Below are 24,117 nucleotides of genomic sequence, written 5' to 3'. Positions count from 1 at the left end.
GTTTTGATTATTTGTTAGAACTGCTCACAGAACTCAGGAAAACCATTTACTTACTTGATTACAAAGATTATAAGTCAGGAACAGCCAGAGGGAAGATTAGATATGGAAAAGGGGAACAGAGCTTCCATTTCCTCCCCAAACTCTCCACCCTCTGAGCACCTCCCTGTGTTCACCAAGTAGGAAACTCTCAGACTGCCATACTTTAGGGATTTTTCTGGGGCTTCATTACACAGGCATGATTGATTAATTCATTGGCCACTGGTGACTAACCCTTCCCCTCGCCTCTCCCAGAGGTCAGAGGTTGAAAATTCCAACCCTCTGATCAGCTGGATGGTTCCCCTGTTGACCAGCCTCCATCCTGAGACTTTCCAAAAGCCCTCAGCCACCAGTCATCTCATAACATAGAAAAAGACATTTATCACTTCTGGTGATCACTTCTGGCTTTTAGGAGCTTTATGTCAGGAAAGGGCATAGGGAGCCCTATTGCAATATCTTAGCACCAAGATCATAGCTAATGGCTGCATACAAAGAAGACAAACATGAGTGAGAAGCATTTCTGCAGCTAGGAACGTAATGTTTGGTATAAAATTATTGCAGTTTCCTAAGTTGGAGTTCATGGTTACACTGAAATTGGCCCCAATTTCTGAGCAAAGTACTGTGTATATGTCTAATTTGACATGATTCTGTCAGATTAGCAGGAAAATCTGTAAGCAAAATATGACAAAAAATATTAATGCCTTCTATGATATTTACAGACCAAAGAAGGGGCGTTAGTGTCACCTGAGGTAATGGAAGTGTGATTTAGTGCCCCAAAATATAGCCTGAAGCATGGGAATTTATTTTATAGCAAGGGGGGGTAAAGTTGTTTTATATTTTCATGGAAACAAATACAATTTTAAAGTTACTTTTAAAGCAAATTAGTATATACTTGGTAGATTATGTGGTTAGAGTGGGAGTTCTTAAAGTCCAAAATTCTCTTGCCTTGGACTAAGAGTTTGTAGGAGTACTGAACCTTTGAGATCCCATTTTGTAAAGTTTTCTCTGATCTCTGGCAGAAGGGTATTAGGACATGTTCTTATCTGATATAATTGCCAAATAGACACACTTTAGGAATCTTCTATTTCCCTTTTAATCATTTTCAATCCCAACCATGTAAAAAATTTCCACTTCCTGATATCCTCTTAATTTGTGAGTAAAGAAGACATATATTTTCGATATACCAATTTTAATAATTATGTTTTCAAACTTGAGTGAATGATTGTCATATTGTTGTCTTCCAGCAAAAATTCATTAGTTTAAAAGTCCCACTCTACCTCCAATCTATGTGAAAATATATTCCGTAAATATTTACTGCCACATGATTATATTATATACACCCTCCATCCATGTAAGAACTTCATTAATAATGACAACGTGAACTAAAGTTTTGGTAGTATGTGCAGGACATGTGATTTTAGAACTTTTAATAATAATAAACAGACTCTGCTCATTGTTATGTTAATTTCCTAAATTTTCTACATAATAAAGTATTAACTCAATAATCAGATCTATTTTTTAAAAAGTCAGCATTAAACATCTTCAGAGAGAGAAAATCCATCAAATTTAAGACCATGAACACTCGTTGAAAGACATGCTATTTATTTGTTTGTTTTTTTAGTTTGATTAAATCACAAGACTTCTTTATTTCTAAATTCTACTTCTCATACTACTTTTTATTATTATTATTGACAGAAATCCCCACTCCTGTGACCAATACAGGAATACCAAAAACACAGAAAATGGTCAATACTTGGAACGATAATTTAGTAAAGTTTTGAAGGTCTGGGCATAAAATGCTATCTTCAGGTTGATAGTGTACTTCATGAAATTGAGATTGTTACATAGTAGGTGTTCAATAGTTATGTTTTTAATATATAACATGCAGTGTAGAGTAGCACAAAGTGGCACTTAAAATGCAACAAGGAAATTGCTTTTTTTCCTTTAATCTCGTCTCTCTATATTTTTTATTTGTTGGATTTCAAAACATTAAAAAAATCCCTAAATTGCACAAAACAAATATGGTTTAAAAAAAATCAAACCATGTATTTCCTAGAACTTCTTGTTTTAAAGGAGTGTGCAGTTATTTTTAGCATCAATTCAGGCTTGTCATATAATGAGGGTCTCTCTCATGGACTAAAGCCACTATGCAATTATTAAGAAGACCTAAACTTAACTCTATCCTTTAGTTGAATTATACAAAGTAGAATTTGCAGTGTGCCTCCCTGATTTAAAAAAATGCCGAAGAATACAGAAACAACTGTCAATATGAAAACACACAGACGATTTTAATCTAGGTAATATGGGTGTTATATATGTATATGCTTGTACAGCTGTATGAAAGTGGGCATATTGGATAGTGGGGGAAACCGATTGTGTCAAAGAATGTGATTATATCAAATGTCATTTTCTTTCAGATGTGCTGAATTCTATCTTTGATGAGGAATCAACTTTGTTAAATTGTATTGCAGGGGTGCTTTTGCTAGGAAAAAATGAATTAAAATAATAAAATGTTATTTAATAAAATAAACCAGATACAAAATCTTGCCTTGTATTTACAGATAAATTTTAATGGAATATTTCATGGTCCAACACAAATATCAGACCCAATGACACTAATTCTTGTACAGCCTTTGGCTTACCCTGTATAACAAAATCTGTTATTTAAAGTAGACTATAAAATACCTTATGGTAAGTGAACTTCCAAAGACACAAAGAAAATCTTCCATAAATTTAAAAGCTTATCTCAAATTCTTATTGGCATAAGCTTAGGATGGATATATTATTAATTGTATTATCTTAGGTAGTTGAAATATATAATACTGGTTAGAGTGTGAAAATTAAAAAAAAATGGGTTTAGGTATTTTTGCTTCTGTTCCTAGTCAACATTAGTAAACACACATAAGTGAATGTAAAATTACCTTTACAGATTTTTGAAATTTTGGCAATCTCAAACAAATTTCCCTAAGTCAGCAACATTTTTTGACCCTTAGTGACCATATTACAAGGTTCATATTTTCCAAAGAGTAACGATTAAATGTTGTACAAATAAGATAACATTTATTTTTCTACTGCTTAATTTTTAAAAATTCCACTTAGAAGTTTACAAGGAAAATAGGCATCACTGAGAAAATTTAAAATGAATGGATAATGTGGTCAGTTGAAAAAGATACGCAAAATAATGTGTTTGGTTTATAACATCTTTTATAACCTGTCAGTGGGAAAAAAGAAAGTTCCATCTTTCAATGTCTGCTTTCAGACCTAAGAAAATGAACTAAATGAATAGACAATTCAGTAATGTCCAACAGATAACTAAAATTCAAATTTTATTTTTCCATATGTATCAGACAATTTTTTTCTGACAAGACTTTACTGAAAGATGAAGTGCAAATGGGAACCCTGTAAGAATGTTTATAAGAGTTGTACATGACATATTTTAAGCGCCACTAAGTACACATTGAATACTTTGTAAGTATATAGGCATATCAACATGCAAGTGTCATGTACCTAATATTACAATATGCATTTTGTTTTTTGACGATGTTTATGATAATAGTAGATTCAATAATTGTGTTTTTCTATTTTCTGTGCAATATGCTTTATTTTGGCAAATCTTCTTTACAGCACAGAATTTATTTTTATATTTTCATAAATATACCCTTCCAAAAGTTATGAATTTCATGTCATATAAACAGAACATTTTATTTTTGAAGCTATATTACTGGGAACACCTGCATTTCTGGGTACCATTTTCAGAGATAAGTCTTTAAATTCTTTTTTTTTTTGTTTAACATGGCAGACTTGTTCCAATGTTGATTATGTTGAAATATTTATGATAAAAATGGAGCTTTCTTGAGGGAATAGTTTTTGGTTGAATGAAAAGCTAAACAACCAATTCACAAATACTGATGTGAACTGAATATGAAGAAAATAGGTCAGTAAACCCAAACTCTTGGGTTACTACTTAACTGCATCATTGAATCTACAATAAGTACAGCAGGTACAGTTAAATAAATTTGTAAGAGATTAAAATTTTATACATTTATAAGGAGAAAGTACTAGTTTTGAAAAATCTCTAAATTATTTTTCTATTTATGAGTCATTCAATACATTAGAAACACAGAGAAAAGCAAAAAGGATAAAGAGATAACAATTCAGTTTACATTTCATACTTTGTTGTTTGTTTTTTTAACCAACTGGTGACCACTGCTTTCAACCATCAAATATTTTATTGCATATAACTTTCACTATCAGCAAATATAAAGAGAAAAGTGTCTACTAGGAGCATGTACAAGGAAAAGCATCTGAAGAAAGAAAACATTTGAGGTTTGACAGTACTGTGTATAATAGAAGTGTAATGTGGCATTCATACCGCACTTAAAAGTCCGTGTGGGAATCACCGCTGTTCTGACCCTGGATGTGGGAAAAGTGCTTAAGTGCTGAGCCCTGGGAGTCTTTTTTTTTCTTTTTTGCCCCTGCAATCTTCAAATATCTTTTAACTTTTCTTCTTTTGAAATATACAGTATGTGTTATAGGGGAAAATAGTGTTTTCTCTTTACATATTTTTCACATGTGGGCCCATTCTCTCCAAAATAACCATACAGTTCTTGTAACTAACATATATATATATAAGACATATATATATATATATGGAAAAGATGGTAAAGATTCGACCAAATATTCTTTGTAACATAACCACATAACATAGAAACATCTTACTTTAAGCATATTTTATAGATTTAACATCATAATTTGAAAATTTTCTTGTGTGTGTGGTTTTTTTCTAAAGAAAAATCTACTTTTAAAATGTAATTTCCTTTTCAAATAATTAAATTACATCACTTGAAAAATTCATATTACGTCTAAGCAGACACAATAAAGTGGGCATTGGTGGCAAGACTTTGCATTCATTATTCAGGTATTTTGTTAATAAGGAGGCAATTTTAAATACTTAAATTTTTGCATCACATAGATAACACTTCTTGGGAAAATAAATCATATACATAATTTTTACTTAAAAGCACAGCATTAATTTATGAGAAAATTTTGCATTTTAAATATTAAATGAAATGTCAGATTGGATTCCAAAGTGTTGCCATTTAAATTATTTTTTAAAAATCAACACAATTATATTACAGTGAAATATCAGTAGGCATGAGAACTATCCTTATAAAATTAGCATATTTTGCCTATAGGAAAAGTTAATGATAGAAAAGGAAAAACCAATGCAGATCCATACACCACTGAATACACTAAAAGAAACTGGCTTTTGAGATTTCCCAGGGGCTGGGGAGTGGACTGTTATGAAAGTCCCGAAGAGTGCTTCCTGGGATATCCTGTAAATCATTATTTCTTCTATATCATAGCCCATGTTAAAAGTGAGAGGTAGAAGGATTATTGTAAGTATGCATGGCAGAGAACTTACCAGCTATATCCAATAACTATTGCATTCAATATTAATAATCTCAATACATAAAAATGCTGATGAGTTTAGAACCCATTCTGATACGTTGTCCCCTTTAGCTCTCTTTATAATCTTGCTACTTTCAATCCATTGCCTTTGGAAGGGTATAGTGCAAAGGGCATGTCTGGGAGAGAATAGGGAGAGAAACGGAAAAGAATAAAATAAATAGAACAAAAGCCTAAAAAATTGCCCATTAAGATATAGTGACCTTAACTATTAATTAGGGGTAACCCGTGTTCTTTGACTGAATAAATTTGTACTTATAATAAAACTACTATAATCTATTAAAACATACACATATTTCAAAGAAAGTTTAAGAATTCCAAATCCAATTAGATATCAAGCAAAGTTTAAAACTCAGGTTATTTCTTTCTCTCCAGTTCTGCTAAAAAGTAGACCAAATAATTTTATTGTGTCGCATTCATGATTGAGAAAAACTTAAAGTGTTGTTGTTGAATCAGCTGCATTTTTAATTAATGCTTTAGTGTGGGGGAGGTGAAGGCTAGCAACCTCTTGGATGGTGTTAAATAATTCTTTAAAATCCCTTTGCATGAAGTATCCAGCAATAGAATTTCAGATATTGCACTGAGTATATTTCAATATTGCCAGTGTATATTTCAAAACAAATTCTATTATCTACACTAAGATTTCCTCTTTCCCAATATTCAAAATGCATATTATAATTACATGGGTTTCCAACATCCATACACAGCAAGTACAAGATACTTACATGTACGTACACTGTAGTTACCTATATTTTGCATAGTTTTTAGTGTGTACTTTGTGCCACTTAATAAAAAGCATTACTCAGTAATTTTTGTTAGGTGTTTCACTTATTTCAGCTGTGGTTGCCAGCTCTTTATGCTTGCTTGTTTTATTTCATATATTCATCACAGATCACCATTTGCAAAGGGGGATAATAGTGGGCATTTTTAGTGGGCTCTAAGTAATTAACAATATGAAAGGGAAGTTGCAGTAAGATACGAGGTTTCACATTTTCTCCACAATTAAAAAATGTAATATGAATTTCATATTTGTCATTCATCAAATTATCCATATGTCTAAAGGAAAAGTATTTTCAATGTTCCCCTTGGTAACACTTTGCAATAAGTGGCACTAAATTACACGATAACTGGTATGTTACATGGAAGAACCATCACCATCAAACAGCTGCTGTACATGTGCCTATATGGAATCTCACTGCTGTTACAGTCATGAGTACATAATTACAAGTGAGCCTGTCCTTTTAATTGAGATATTTATATTTTTACAAAGAAACAGAAATAAATGAGGTGTTAGCTTCTTTGCCATATTTAGGAAAGTTAGTTTTCTTTCTCTATTTTAATTGAGGGATTTCAATGCAATATTAATCATCTTGAATCAATATGAGATCCAGTTTCTAGATTAAACTCCAATATCAGGTTCCTTAAACTGCTTCTTGGATTCTCTGGGAAAAGAAAACAAGTTGAAATTTCTCTCTCTCTCTCTGTCTTTCTTTCTCTTTCTCTCTTACACACACACACACACACACACATACACACACACACACACACATAAACATACACATATCGATACTATGCTCATGTGCTCTATCTTTGCTCTTGGACTCACAAACGTTCCTTTTTCTTCCTAATTTTAATAATCATTCTATCTAGGACATTCAAGAATGGAAGAAAAAGAAGAATGCTGTTTACACTTTTCCTGATGGAGAACGATCAATTTATACTGTAAACAGTACACTGGCAGAGAATAGTTACTTCCGGTAAAGAATAATGCTCCATATTCTACTAGGGGTGTATGTGTGTTCACATTCCTTCCATTGAGTTCCAAAGCTTCTGTGCTCATTAAGCAGAGACAGAATTTGGCTCTCTGTGCATACACATGTGCACATTTCAGACATCGCAATTGACATGGTTCTATTTTGAAATGTTATTTATTTTTTTCCTGATTTGGGTAGAAATGAGCAGAACTTTTACAACTTATTTACTTGTTTAGTGAAAATAAACTACATTTTAAAGATAGGAAAATATGACTCTATTGCTATATTTTTCAGTAACTAAAAATGATCCCTAATTCAAATCGAACTATTTTATCTGGCAAAACATTTTATTAGAGCCCACAAATCATAATATATTAGGTTATTTTTATGAATTCTAATGAGTTTTTATATTACTCTAACTGGTTAAAAGAGTCAAAATTTTTGAAATACAACCAATTTTTGATTTCTAATTTTATAGTGCTATAAATAATGATTGAGTTGTTTAGGCAATAATTTAGCAGTTGGAGCCAAGTAGAATATAGACAAAATGAAGAGGGATGTAAATACACCATCCATGAAGAGTAGTAATTTTGTAAGTGCATCCTGAAATTAAGCTTTAAATAGTCATTGAGGGTGCAGTTTATACAACTTACTTCTGTAATAAGAACCTTTCCATTTTGTACTAACAGGATGAATTTTGTTTTGTGGAGTCTTTCTAAAGATTATGCATTGAAAGATATGAACAGTTTATAAACCTATTCTAGTTTCAATGTGTCTAGTAGCACCTACCTGATTCTCTCAAACTACCATACTATATTAACATATTATTGCATTTTTCCACAGATGGTATGGAGTGAACTGTAAAAACAAGCATGCAATCACATCAATGCAGACTTATTTCCTTAAAATGTCATACTGTATATGATTTATTATGTTAACACTCAACCACATCATATTATTTATGTTCTGTATATTCTGAAAAAGTGCTGCTTGACTGACATCGTCCTTTTTGTTTTGTAAGAAATCAACAAGATAAATGCTTCAACAATAAAAAAAAACAATTTAAAAATTCTAACGTTGTCTTTAAAAGTTTATACTTTTCTGATAAATAAGATACAGCACCCTTGTCTTCCATTTGATATTAGTACATGATGTCATACTCAACCATTCTTATTTCCCAAAAATAAATTCCAAGATATTTTTAAAACCATAGGCCATCATGCTTTCAGACATCACAAGTATAGCTACCATATTGTCCTATTTGTTTTCTTCTTAAAGGTGCAATGATTGTGAATGGGAAAATAATTTTTTATCTAACTGGAGTTTTAATTTTAGCATATAATAAATTTAATGAGAACTAATCTAGCAGTATTGTCTTTTACTAGAAGAAATAATATGACTTTAGATTGACTCTGTGTCATATTTAAGAATACAGCATTTCTTAATGGTTAAATACACCAAAATTTCAGAAATAATCCAGAGAAAGAGACTTTCACCTTGGAGTTAAAAGCATGGCAGAAATTCTCCATCACTCACTGTTTCATAAGTTTGTACCTCACAAAATGCATAGACAGGAATTTAATATAAAGAATTAGTTCATTTATACAGAAAACATATCTTAAACACTTCTTTTTGGCAAACCAACATAGATAAGCAGCTCTGGAACTGCCAAATTAATTTTTTTTTAATTTTTAGCAAACTAAGAGTTTACTTTTAGGTTATTATTCAACTGTGGTTGTAATTGAAAACCTGAGGCTGTGCACTGGTTGTTAGCTTAAAATTACCTTTCCTTATAACATTGTGCTTCCATTGTATAACAAATAAAAATTAACAAGAACTAGAAAAATTTGTTGTTGAACAGTGCTAGGACATACAGACAAAAATACTAATACATGTTATCTACTTATAATATTGGTTTAAGTAATATCTAAAGGGATATAATGGACATTAGAAAATGCTTACTTATGACTGAATTACCTACAGCCAAAAAAGTTAAATATGTATCAAATAATGTTTAATTGGATTTATTATATGCACTATATACAGATACTAAATGTTTCAAAATTGTGCCCTATGGATACTTCAATTTTGTTTAGGCAGGTGAGTCCTGATGGAGCAAATAAATTACAGAATCAAATTAGAGGAATGAATGAAATCTTTGTGATTCCGAAAGCAGTAAAATGTTTGTAAAAATTTCTTGGTAAATGAAGCTAAAATAACCTAATGGTGGGATCTACATAACTATATAAGATGTCATATTATGATTGCAATTCATACACATGGCTCCTGTACCAAATACTATATTTTTAAATAGCAAATTGATACAGCTTTACTAGTATAATTTCAGACATTCCAGAATCTATTCTATTATGTGTTTTCTAGGGCGTATGTTTCCAGACATGTCTTTGAAGGTGGACATGTAGAAAACATTGTAAACCTCTAACCTCTGATTAAACTTAAACGTGTCAGGTCTTTACCTAATCCTACTCCTCATGAAAGCTGTCCAGTGGTAAACTGACAAAATTTATGATTTAAAGGGGAAAAAATGAGTGGGGAAAAAAACTTCGCATACTTTTTTCAATGTATTAAAAACAACTCAATACCATGATCCAAGGAGATGATTAACATTGTTAAGGCTGTATATTCAAGCACTGTATGTTAAAAGAGCAATGGTATGGAATTTAGGCAGTAAGAAATGTACTGCATTATGGATGGTACAGTAATTAAAGAATGATGCTTTCAACAGCTGATTGTTGGTATACACTGGCTACTGATAGCAGTACGGTATGGAAGTTAATAAAGGTAGCAGAAGATGGCAGAAATGAATTCTGAAAGATGATAGCCAGTTTTCTCCAGCAGCCAGCCTGGTAAGGAAAACTCATAATCTTGGCCAGAATTTTAAATGAAATACTCTTTTTTCTCTTCAGCATTGACTTGGCTGCCTTCAGCATTGATAATGGCTGTGTCAGCATCTGGTGCATCTTCAGCGCCTTTAGCTTCATTTGTTAAATATGTTCCTGTGGGTATTGGAAGAAAAAAAAAAGTATTTGTTAGTTCTGTGAGACTGGTAAAATAGCCAGCATTAGCACTGCATTCATTGAGGAGGGAACTTATGCCTGATTTCTTATATGTGAGAACACATTCTGAGACATAATAAACCATACATTTTACTCTTCTAATGTCGCACACTTTCTCAGTTTTCAGGTATATGTTATAGATGAAGCTGTGGCCAGGTTAACTAGAGGTAACTGCCTAACTGGGATGGGTAATGAGTAGCTTGATTTCTTTAATGATGGATACAGACCATGTGATCTATGCAGCTGTAGCAATCAGGCCCCTTTGTTAAGATGTTGATAATGATCACATAAAATGTGTCATCTTTCATTTTGAAAACTCCACTTAAAAGTAGATTATATCAATAGTTTGCTACCTAGCCCATTGCAAAAAAAAAAAAAAAATCACACATTTTCTTCACTAATATGGCCATATGTGTGTCTATAAACCTATAAACAAAAATGTTGACCGAACATTTAACATTATAGTTGAATGTCAATCCTAGAGATATGTTACAAAGTTACTAGTTTTCTTTTTCTTTTGTTTTTTTTTTTTCTCTGAGCCAGTGACTCACTCTGTAACCTTTGGCCATTGGCTAAACATTATTTTGCTAAACCGATGCAACTTTCATTAAGTAAAATAATCAAGAATTCTCTGAAATAATTTCATATTTAGATCTCTCTCTCTGTCACATATATACATACTCATTTAATATCTCATGATGAAGCTAGTCTTTAGAATATGTTTTTTTGCCAAAGTTAAGAATACTTTGTTAAATATTACCTACCTTTATGTCTTGCCAGATATCGACCAAGCAGAAATATAGAACACAGCGTGACAAATACTACTACAGCCACTATTCCTCCTATAAGAGCATGATCAGGGCCAGTCTGGCCAGCCAGAGCATTGGGGTCTAGAAAAAAGAATAACATATCACACAACTGATGTGTAACTTAAGTACAGAGGATATATCTGCATTAGAATGAGTTATTCTAAAAATTAGCATATTTCTATTGAAGTAAAATGTCATGAATGTGTATTAAGCCAACCATCTAGTCAACAAATAATCATTTGTACAATATACCTGGGAATTTAACATTTACCATATCAATCACTGTTGTCACTGAGTTTACATTTTAAGACTGGATAGACAAATACATGTGTATAATGTTCTGTGGTTTTATGCCTTTCCTTCCTCTTCTCTTTCTGAAAATATGTGAGTCTCTGTATATGTGTGTATGTGTATATTTTTTAGGTGATGAACACCACTATATCATTAAAAATAAATTATCATTTAAATAAAATTATGTCAAAGGAAAGACTGAGATGATAGCCTAGGCTTTATTATCATATAAATATTATTTAAAGCTATGGCAATTGATGAACTCCCCAAGAGAGTGAGTCTAAAAAGAGACAAGAAGTGTGAGAACTGAGCTAGGAACTCCCATATCTAAAGTCTAGGAAAAGAAAGTGCTTCCAGCGGAGCCAACTGAGCAGGAGAGAACAGTGAGGTAGGAAAATATCCTGCAGAGTACATTGTAGTTGATCAAAGGAAAGAACATATTTCAAGGAGGGGACGGTGTTACAATTTGTGCTAAATGTGATTGACAGAAGGAGGAAAATGAATACTCAATGTAGAGGATTAAGTGCCTATTTGACTTGTAGCTTTAGAGAAAGTAGCTGGAGAAGTAAGATTAATAATATACTTTCACATTTGGCCTTTAGTAAAATATTACAGGAAAGACATGAACCCAGCAAAGGATAGTCAGCTTTCAAGCAGAAATGAAATGAGGAAAAGAAAGCTCAGACAACTGGGAACTCAAAGGTTCGGAAAACCAGCTATTTATAGAACCCACACAATAAGGGATTAAAACTGAGGGGAGCTTTGAGCAACAAAACCCACTAAGGCTCAACCCTACCACAAAGGTCAGATTGAGTGTACTGCCTCCCTTCCCAAGCCCGTGTTGCAGATATCCTCGTGCTAATAACTTATAGTCTAAAGGACAGAGAAACTAAAGAACCAAATTAGTCTTTACAATTATGTCTTCAAAAGGTCTTAAAGATTATAGGCACGTGAATATGATATTTTAGGGGTCTACTGTGTTTTTAATGAAACTATTGCATAAAAGTAGCATATGCCTAGATAGAAAAAACAAAAGTCTACTTAAAACTTCAAATGACCTCAGGATCCCCAAACTTGGTGGGAGCAAGAAGTGGACTATAACACCTGTGTAGTCCCCCTGAAGAACATACTTCAGATGTGGCCATGGGATAAAATTTACAGATTGAATTCTCCCATAGAGTAGAATTGGAGGAAACAAAAACAGAATGTACAGAGGAGAATTCAGTTTCTTCAAGGAATTACAACTACTGCCAAGGCAGAGGGAACTTTTAATACCAGTCTGGCATGTTTTCATAATTGCTAGGATAAGTGACTACTCAGTGTTTCCCAGTCTTTATTTCCAAACGAGAGCATTTATATAAAGAAGCACTTCATCCTGGCTATGTTCCCTCACCGTATTTTGTGTATGGGTAGAGAGCAGCATTAATAATTTGCCTTTTCTCCTTGGACAAATACATCCATATATGATGAAGAAGACTGTGCATATCTGAAGAACTTAGTCTTTGAGGTGGATACATTGGCTTGATGGGACGTTAGATTGTCTCTTTAGACAGGTTATGGCAAGGATTTATGTGAGGGAAAAAAGGTCAAAAAATATTTGGTAATCAGAAGGGTATACTGGGGAAGAGATTTCTAGCTAATAACAAACATGTTTCCTTTTCTTACAGTGCACAGAGCAAAGCATTTTCCAGCTTCACTTCAGTTGAATGTAATCATGTGATCTGTGTTCTGGACAATTGAATGAAGGGCCAGCCAACAAAAAACTCCCACATGTAACCCTCCAAGGTTGATCTCAGGAGATACAAATTGAAAATGAGAGAAGCTACAAGAGTAGGTAAGGCTATAGATAATTCAGTCTCCACCAGGAAGAAAATTGTCCAACTAAGAACACATGCCTTGAAAATTGATGAACTAAGAATACATGTTCAAGGGGGGTGGGGAAGGGGTTTATTTTAAAAACACAGAGTATTAAAAAGTGAACCTGTCATTGCAGCGGTTGTCAATGTACGTTTCCACTATATATTTCTTGTATTTCCCTTAATTTCTACCATTAGCTGTAAATCTAAAAATTAAAAAAAAAAAAAACAGGAAGAAAAAGAAATAAAAAATAAATGTGCCCCACCTATGAATTACCTATTCTTATTCCTTGCTAAGACATTTTATTTATTATTTATTTATTTTTAATATTTATTTATTTTTGAAAGACTGAGAGACAGAGCGTGAGCAGGGGAAGGGCAGAGAGAGAGGGAGACACAGAATCTGAAGCAGGCTCTCTGTGCTGACAGCTCAGAGCCTGACACGGGGCTCCAACTCATGAACCACAAGATCATGACCTGAGCAGAAGTCAGACCCTTAACCGACTGAGCCACCCAGGCACCTCTTAGACACTTTAGAATAAGTTTCAAACTCCACTTCTTGCTCAAGTCCCCAAATACACATAGTCATAAATCATTTCTATATTTTTGCTGAATCTCTGTCAGAACTGAGCTCTCTTTTTGGGAACTGAGAAATCACTCCTATTCATACATCTCTGTACCTGTCTTATTTCCTGAACGTAAGTTCTGAAATGTGTTATTCCTGGATCAATTGGCATAAACAATATTATTTAAAGACTTTTTGATAAATATTGCCAAATTATATTATAGATAGATCATATAAATTTGCCCTCCACCAACTGCATCTGAAGGATTTTCACCCCGATAATACTAACATCAGATATTATAATTTTAAAAATTTGTCAATCTAATATTGATAAGTGTTAAGTATTTGGTATTTACAAGTTACCATAAATGTGTCTAACTACTTTTGTGCATATGAATTCATTAATTTTGAAATGTCTGTTAATGAAGTTTGACTATTTTTTCATTCAAATTTTGTTTCAACAGCTCTTTCCATAGAAAGTTGGACATTTTTAACAATTTCTTTTTATTTATTCGTTATTTGTGGTCTTTTCAGTGACAGATGGGTCTTATAATTTATGTGATCAAAGCTATCAAACATTTGTGTTATGATGTCTGACTTGTGAGTCATGATTTGAAATGCTTTTGCTGTGATGATATTATACACATACAGATTTATGCTGTCATCTAACATTTTTATTGTCATATTTTAATCTATCTAAAATGTATTTCGGTCTATTGTTTGAGGTTAAAGTATAAAAGAGAACTATAATTCTTATTTGACAATAAGAATTTTAATGTCTCTGACACTACTTCTTTCATCAATAGTTTTTATCATTTACCGTAAGCTAAATATCTACATATATTACATTCAGAATATTCTAGTCTATTATATGTGAGGGATGTATGTACCACCTAGACTAAGATTGTAGGGTTTTTTTTAATTATATACAATTATAATATAGATTCATTATCTCCAGTGTCTGTGTAAGTTCTGATTCTGACTAAAACTAAAGAATTAACTTTGTTCAAAAAAAGCAGAATAGACTTGAAATAATCTTGAAGTTATATTTTCAATTTTGTTTCTCAGAATAAAGGCATTCAAGAAGTTTGAAAACCTATATTGTGTTCCTTTAGGTCAATGTGGATGGATGAACAGGAATGAAAAAATGGTCTACAGTAAAATGAAATCTTTCCTTCTTCAGGAGATTTGCTGGAGTTTCCAGGGGAATCTGAGTACTGGAAATGAAGAGAGTGAAGACTAAGTTAACCCAACCCATTTCCTAAGTGCCATTAGCCTGGGCTGTCTTACAGTCACCTGTCTTCTCCCTCCTCTCCCCAAGAGCAGTGAGTACCAGTCCACAGAGTCCCAGGTCCAAGGTGGGCTCTTCTGCTCACTTTCCAATCCCAAAGTACACTCATTCTCTAAAGCCTGGAGACCATATTTGGAAAAGTCAGTTTTTAGTTTGTTGAAAATCTCAATTTGTTGGGCAACTAGTATTACAGCTTTAAAACTTATTTTAATGCATTGCAGAAGTCTTAGATTAGGTGCAGAATAATTTTGAAAGAAACAAAAACACAACAGATTGTTTATTGGGATTATAATAATTTATAGATGTTCTTTTATATTATTCATTTTCATAATCATAGTATGATTCTTCAGTTATTCAAATCTTTATTGTCTTTTAGATTGCATAGTTTTCTGATATAGGACTTGTATATTTACATTAATGTTATTTCCCATTTTTAAACAATATTTTTTAACATTCTGAAACATTTCAACATTGTTTAAAATATGCTTAAATGTTATTACTTTTACATTACACTCTATGCTTTTTTTTGGTTCTCTTTACTTTCAGTTTTTTCCTTTGTACTTCATATTCTAAATTATTATGTCTGGTATTTGTCAAGATTATATTTATCACTTTTATTTCCTAACCATGAAACTTACTCAGTTTTCCATCTTGTTTCTCTCATTCCTCTCCTACTGTTATAGCAATAAAAAAAAAAATGAAGTACAGCCTTCTGTAGTTTCTTTACAAGTAGCCGATTCTTCATTATTATTCACATAAATACATCATATACCTTAAAAACTGTTATTCATTCTCAAGTGGTAGTCCATGATTTGTTGGAGTTAGTCTATTATCATTGGAGTGAGTAAATCCCAACAGATTTAGCAATATATTAACACTCTATTTAGCTAAAGAACAAAACACAAAGAATAACATATAATTAAAATTTTCTGAACTCTTAACATCTTTCAGTTAAGGTTATTGGGCCCTTAACAAAGGATTCCAAAGAGAATATTATGTCAAATAATAATATTCAGGGTTATTGATTTCTGATATTTAGAAAAGGAGAAAGTAACCTTAAAGTACAGGGTTTTTAAAATAAATGTGTTTATTTATTTACTTATTTTAATTTTTTTAATGCTTATTTTTGAGAGAGACAGACAGACAGAGCATGAGTCAGGGGGTAGGGCATAGAGGGAGAGACACATACAGAATCTGAAGCAGACTCCAGGCTCTGATCTGTCAGCAGAGAGCCCAACATGGGGCTTGAATCCGTGAACTGTGAGATCATGACCAGAGCTGAAGCAGGACGCTTAATTCGTCTGACCTACCGTGGCACTCTTATTTATAATTTTTGAGAGAGAGAGAGTGAGTGAGCAGGAAAGGGATAGAAAGAATCGCAAGCATTGCAAGCAGGCTCTATGCTTTCAGTGCAGAGCTCAGAGTGAGACTTGAACCCACAAACTGTGAATTCATGACCTGAACTGAAACCAAGAATCAGACATTTAACTGAGTGAGCTGCCCGGGTGCCCCAAGTGGTTTTATTTAACATCTTTTTTTTTTTTTAAGCTTATTTATTTATTTTGAGAGAGATCGACAGAGAGAGCAGGAGAGGGGCAGAGAGAAAGAGGGAGAGAGAAATCCCAAGCAGACTCTGCTCTGTTAGCACACAGACCCATGTGGGGCTTGAACTCACAAACCATGAGATCATGACCTGAGCTGAAACCAAGAGTTGGTCGCTTAACCAACTGAGTCACCCAGGCACCCCTTATTTAATATCTTAACACAGAGAATCCTAAAGTATATAATTTTTTACTCTGAAATCATTGCTGGGGGTTTCTATCATCAAGTAGCCAGTCAGCTGTGTGTTTCCCTTTAAAATCAGAAGTATAAGCTTCAAATGAAAAAATATTTGACTCTCTAGGATCACAGCATGCAGAAATTATAAATGCCACATAGTTTTTAATTCAAGTATTAGAATTATTTTAACAATAAATAATTTTATTATGGTATCATATATGTTCTGCAGTTTGAATAAAATGGTAGGTAGAAAGTGAAATTAAAATCATTTTAGGTAAATAGTTTTAAATTAGGTTTAAAGTCTATTTTTTAAAGGAAAACAATTTTCATTATATATTAAAATAAATATATTTTTAAAGCCAAATTTGGATTAACAATTGTAATTTTGTAAATGATAACATTCTAAGGATGAGTATCACGTTACTGATGCTAAGTCACATCCTCATGAGGTTGATAAGAAATTTCACTGTTTTCTTACTGATAACTAATAAAAATTATCTACAAAACTGTTTATATGTCAAGTTTCAGACTATAGGTTCATTATCAATAGTTCATTATCAATAAAAAAGTATGGAATAGTGAATTGGATAGTAGATTGCCAATTAGGTTTGAGGTTAAGGTAAAGAAAAATCCTTGACAAATCTAGGAATAGTATTCAATGTCAATATTGAAAAATGAGTAAGAGAATGATGGAATGAATAAAAAAGAATTAGTTTAAAAAACAAGGGTCTCTTGCACAAAAGTCACAGAACATAGTTCCCTGGTAACAACCATCAGAGCTGTGGAAAGTCAAGAGTTAAATGAATGCAGGACATAAATTTAGACCAGATAGGACCAGAATGCATGATAAGAGCCACTACAAAAATTAATCCACTTTTATCGCAATTTTCTATTTTGCTGAATTTTTTAAGAGTGACTAAAACTCATAGAGAAATTTCAGTTTAACTATAAAGTGGTTCAAAAATATGAAATTAAGCTAAAAAAAGTGTAAAAATGGGACTGTCAGCCTTAGAAATAGAAAGAATAGAAATAGAAAGTTTAGTTTCCCTATTTAGTGATTCTGAATCACAATCAAATGATATTTAGCATTTCTAGTTAATTCTCTTTGCTGGGAATGTACTTATTTGCATTTTTAAGACTTTGGAAAGTAAGATTTTCTTTTAAGAAACTGCTATAGATGGAATGGTGTTTTTCCCAAAATCCGTACATTGAAGTTCTAATCTCCACTATAGTGATATTTGGAGATGGAGCCTTTGTGAGAAAACTAGGTTTTAATGAGGTCAAGACCTCAAATGGTGAGGCCCTCCTTAGGCATGAGATTATAAGGAAAGACACCAGAGCTAACTCTCTCTCTTTCTCTCTGTCCCTCTCCCTCGCCCTCTCTCCGTCTTTCTTTCCCTTCCATGTGAGGACACAATTTGAAGGTAGCTGAGAAAACCAGGAAGAGAGCTTTCACCAGAAGCTAGCAAGCTGGCACCTTGATCTTAATCTTCCAGCCTCCACAACTGTGTAAAATAAATTTCTGTTGTTTAAATCATTCAATCTACAATATTTTGTTTTGGGACCCTGAACTGACTAATGTAGAAACTATAGTATGATCTTTTTCATGTATTATCTCACTTGACTAATGTTAAAATTTAAGGACATGGAAAATAGAGTTAGGGGAAGTATGGATAATCCATACTCATTCCCTGCCAAGTTTTTATAGACAAACAGAACATCCAAGACTGCACCAATCAATTTCTTTAAGTGAGTTACCTGTAATTGAGTTGTACACTGTATTAGGTGCTGTAGTGTGTTAACATTGCAAACCCCTGCCCTCTCTCTACTCATACACCGATGTTTTATAGTGGTTAAGATGTAATGATTGACATCAAGAGAATCAAACAAAATCAATCTTGGAATGAAACTATGTTGTGTTGTGTACATAAATAGAAGGGAAACAGTAGTACAGAAGAAAAGTCAGTTAAAGGTTATTATTTTTTTTAATGTTTTATTTATTTCTGAGAGAGAGAGAGAAACAGCGTGAGCAGGGGAGGGTCAGAGAGAGAGGGAGACACAGAATCTGAAGCAGGCTCCAGGCTCTGAGCTAGCTGTCAGCACAGAGCCCGATGTGGGGCTCGAACCCACGAACTTTGAGATCATGACCTGAGCCGAAGTCGGATGCTTAACGACTGAGCCACCCGGGTGCCCCAGTTAAAGTTTTCAAGTGGAAGAAATTGGTCACTAAATCCTGGGTTTACAAATTGTTTATACCAAACCTTAAACCACTTACTGCTACTTTGGCTTTGAACACACTTCTTAACCTTTTCATCTTTAAAATGTGAATATTTCTTATTTTCCAGGGTTGTCAAAAATTAAATGTTACTGTAAATAAAGGGCTTAGAAGAATATCTGACACAGTGTAATGTAAGTACTATCTAACAGTTATAAGAGAGGGGAGGAAGGTGGAAAATATAAATCAGTGTAGAAAAATGTAGGTTTCCTTTTTTAACTTTTAAAAGACTCATTCAGGACTTTGCTCTCTATGGTAATGGAGAACCATTCTAATTGTCTGAATATTTGAAAAATGTGGAGGGAACATTAATAGAAGAAAATCTGCATAACATGAGATTGAATAAAATGAAGCTGGTGGGAGTTTGATGGGTGAGGATTAAATGAGAGAATAATTTATTGAGTATTTAATCTATGCCAGGTTCTGTATGATAAATGGCTTATTTTATTCAAAGCATGCAAAGTGTTGACTCAGAAAATCATAGTTATTATTAAGTAAAGATTGACAAACCATGGGACAGCTTGTCTAAGCAAGTTTTTGGAGTAGTTTTTGAAAGACTGTAAAAATAATTATGAAAATCAGTTTTTATGTATCAGATGACTTCTATTTTGAGAACATGTTTGTTGAGGTAATTTCTAGCATTTTATTTTTCACAGAATTGTATTCTCTTTCATTCTATCATAAAGAGGACTTCAGTGTCCATCCATTCTACATGACTTCCTGTTAATGCAGTTTCTTAATCTTGTAAAATGTTCTTTCCCTCTGTGTATGTGATGTCCAAAAAACACTGATTGGTCTCCCCATGTCAATTAGCCCTGAATTATTTCATTCAAAAATTGTTTTTCTTTTGAATTAATTCACTTGCTAAAGCAAGTTTTATATCCCTTGAAGATGCAAGTTTACTTGAAAGATGAAGGTTTCATCTCATACTTGTAATGTAGCTGAAATAGCACTTTTACACTAGCTTCTAGTTCTTAGAAGCTAGCAGATTTAGTGAGTGAATGGATAATATCAAGTTTTTATACTAAATTCCAGACAGAACTTGGATCTTTAGATAACATTTGCTCTGCTGAGAAATAAATCACTACTCCTTCATAGTATTAAACTATTTGTTGATAAATAATAATAGCGTTACTGTTTAAATATTTTATAAATTATTGCTAAGTAAAAATGACTCATCCAGATTTGTATTTATTTGGATAATTTGGTTCTAACATTAAATTTGAATTTTTTCTATGTACTTAGAGCCAGCTTTGTTTTCTTTAAATGGAGTAATACTTCAGAAAGAGACTCCCTATTGCAAAACATTAGAAATAGTTATACATAATTTACTGATAAAAAATATAGTGTACTTTGGCATTATACGACATCAGCAAAGCACCCGGAGAAAAATATACCAGTATATTCACTCAAGGATCATCTATTACCTTCTAATTTTATGTACAATTACTGTTCTTACAAAATTACTTAAGAACAATCTCTAAGGAATAAAAAAACATGAAAATATATTGTTTTTTGTCTGTGTGCAGTGATTTACACATAATTCTAACTATGAACAACATGTATAGGGACTCTAAATCTATGGGTTCTAAATGAAGCTTTCCTTGTACAATAGGTTTTCATTAATAGGGACAATTCCCAGCAAGCACAACACTTAGCCTTTCTTCCCAAGGTGCATTGATTGCACCATAAATTTTGTTCCATATCAAGTTCATAAATAGACATGCTGCCACATGCTTCCAGGTGTAATAGTGCATAGACTTCTCTTCAGAAAGATTATGATGGTAATTACAGATTTACTATTCTGTTTTGTTTTGAATTTAGTGTTTCGAGGTTGTTTAGTTCAAAGATATAATCAATTTATAAACTGTTGTAGCAAGGGAAGTGTGATTGTCACTGATGCAAAAGTGAAGTGCTGCTGCATCCTACACAAATTTTATTCACTGGACTATAAATTCTCTCTTGCAAGAATTGTCTCGACTCAAAATCTGTTTTTTATTTTTTATGAATTACAGGTTTCCTAATTATATAACAATTGATTTAATTAATTAATATGTATTATGGATAGTTAATAGTGTGCTGGGCCCAAACGACATACACACTTGAATAAGATACTCCATTTGTTCTTGAGAACTAAAATTTAAGTGGAAATTTTCTCGTAAAAGAGTGTTCTTATTTTTGGATAAAAGTAGGTTCTAACACAAATCTCTTCATTTCCCTGGTCTTTCTTTCTCAGGATATTATTTCCTTGACTACTTCAAATGAGGAAACTTTTCAGCTGTGAAGAATTTGAACAATCTAGAGAGGAGAGGACTCTCAACCAGCAGAGTAGTGTAACTATTAGGACCGAGGGCCCTTCACAAATGCTTCATCTCTTTTAGCTGTGACGTCCAAAAGGGGAGAGTACTTGCCAGAGAGTGATTTCTTATGTGATAAGAGGAGAAAGGTGAAAGAAAGGAATGCTTTTTAAGGTTATCTATGAGATCAAAGGGAGAATAAAATAAGTTCTTGGATAGCTATAGGGTTATTTACCGTTTGGAAAAGTTAGCTAAATTATCCATTAGGCAGATGACATAGAGTGTAATTTTCCTGCCTTAAATAGTAGCCTCTCTTTAAGATTAGAGAATATCTGAAATAGTGTTACTTAGAGCCATAAGTTCCAAGTATTACTTTCAGTTTGACATTCGTAGAGTTTAGTATCCTACATCTATAAATAAGGATGGTATACCTGTTCTACCTTCTTCCTCTAAGAGTTATTGTAAAAATCAGTTTATATGGACCCTGCGTATATAAGTTATGTGTAACAGGGCCTCAATAAATATAATGTGAGTAAAATAATGAACTTTATAAGGCTAGAGACTATAAACAAACTTGGATTTTGTAGGTTTGTATTTTTTTCAGGTAAAATATGCTCAAATCCATTCTATGGTACGCAATTTCTCTTACATTTCTGTGATCTGTAGAAGCTGCTGTTTTTTATTCTGTTGCCTCATGTCTTTCTCACTAGGAAGTGTTCTGCCTTCAATTTCAACAATACCTAACTAACTCTTTGCACATGACTGGTCTCAGCCTACACACAAAAAATAAATAAACGGGAACAACCATTAAGAAGGAAGACAAATGACTAGTATATAACATTGCCATATGTCTATTTTGGCAATGTACCCTGTGCAAATCTAAAAGTATGAATTAAACTATTTTTAAGCAGGCTAGAAGTTAAATAAATTGTATGGAAGGATTTCTACGGAAGAGGAAAATCTAGATTTAAGCATATTTCTTCTTAAACTAAACTAAAAAGAATTAGCCTAATCATAATTAAATTAAGAATTCTATCAGAGAAATCAATAGTATGACAGATTTATTTTTAAAAACTTAGAAAATATAAAGAATATATGTTTGACAATGAGACTATTTATAACACTCAACATTATTCTAAAAAGTTTAGTCTGTAGCAATTGTTTATGTCTGTTCACGGCAGAAATGATCACAATAAATAAATATTTTTAAATGATGGGGAAAGATCACCTATAGAAGCATGTCCATTTTCTTTTTATGGGCCAATACATTAGAAATACAATACCACTGCTACTGAAATAATTTCCCTTTATAAACCAGTCAGCTCTGAAACAGCTATTGTACCGCTGATCAATTCAGTCAAATAGCCTTGCGTCTATTAATATTTTTGAATTGGTTACTCTGATAATAATGGTAATAGTCATAATACGTATGTTCATATAAGTTTTTAAAATTACTATTAATGGTCACTGAACCAGTTCTCCAGTTACAATGATGAGCGTGTGCAGAAGAGTATAATGTGCACGTCCCCTTTATATATCGTTTAGAAGAAACCATCACATACCAGTGGGAAGAGCTTGTGTATGTTTTAAAGTTTAAATCTTAAGTGTACTGGAATCTTACCCCATTATATTTTTCATATACTAGTTTATGTTCAAATAGAAAGTAAATCTCTCCTACCTTTCCCTTACTGCTCCTTCATACAATAGCTATCGGACCGATATGTTACTTAACCTCTCTCTGCCTCAGTATCCACATATATAACACAGGATAACAGTAGTATGAGCCACATAGAACTTCTGTGGGAATCAGATATATATATATAAAGGCCTTAGTATAATACCCATCCATAAATGATAATGGTTAATATTTATTAAAAGCATTTTTCTAATCATTTTATTAAATTTATTCAATGGCTAATTTTATCCATAAGCCAATTTTACAACACAGTTATATTTTCATGTCAAATTTGGTAGATTTTATAATAAATAGTTAACAAATGTTTTTATCATTATAACTTAGGTACCAAGCTCCAAACCGAAAACAACCTAACTTAAACCTAATTAGACTGGTATGAAAGCATTTTCATTGGAGGGAAAGTGCTATGAAAAGGATATATAATGACTAATGCATATTAAAAAGTAACTGACTGAACAAAAATGTTCATATGAACAGCTTTCTCAGGTTTCAGAAGGGATTTCTTTCCTGAGATTCTTTGTTTCTTCTGACACCAGTTCATGAGAAGGTTGGAAGATACAAGTCAACTACCGAACATCACTAAGTTTCCTCTTTACCCCATATCCTGAAATTACTTTTCAAAATGGCCAAAACTGGTAAATGGTTGCTAGATTTAGCAAATTCACCAATAAATTTATTTAAACCCAAAAGGTATATAGAAAAATATGCTTGGAATTCAAATTATTGACTTACGAGAAACATTCAATCTTTTAATTGATAAACTTATAATACAAAATTCACCAGGATATCTTAAATACTGTACTATAGAAGGCAATTCAGAGTGTCATTTCTTATTCTTGGATCTACTGAATATATTTTTAACTATAGAAAGAACTTTGGAAGAAGGCTGTATCAAAATTTAGTGATTTCTTCTAACATTAAT

The 24,117-nt window shown here is 32.6% G+C and overlaps 1 protein-coding gene across 1 annotated transcript in view; it reads right to left on the bottom strand.

Annotated features, from left to right (window-relative positions):
* Positions 1-9,825: 9,825 nt before the first annotated feature.
* CADM2 (cell adhesion molecule 2) overlaps positions 9,826-24,117 on the bottom strand; it is a 334,154-nt gene continuing 319,862 nt past the window's right edge. The window contains exons 9-10 of the mRNA XM_039219198.1: positions 11,101-11,226; positions 9,826-10,276 (exon numbers count right to left, since the gene is read on the bottom strand). Coding sequence (XP_039075129.1) covers positions 10,158-10,276; positions 11,101-11,226 — 245 coding nt within the window. The 3' untranslated portion in view covers positions 9,826-10,157. The remainder of the gene's footprint in view (positions 10,277-11,100; positions 11,227-24,117) is intronic.

Source organism: Hyaena hyaena, unplaced genomic scaffold, assembly GCF_003009895.1.
Source record: "Hyaena hyaena isolate Hyena2069 unplaced genomic scaffold, ASM300989v1 scaffold_803, whole genome shotgun sequence".
NCBI lineage: Eukaryota > Metazoa > Chordata > Mammalia > Carnivora > Hyaenidae > Hyaena > Hyaena hyaena.
This window is presented reverse-complemented; position numbering and strand designations above follow the sequence as displayed.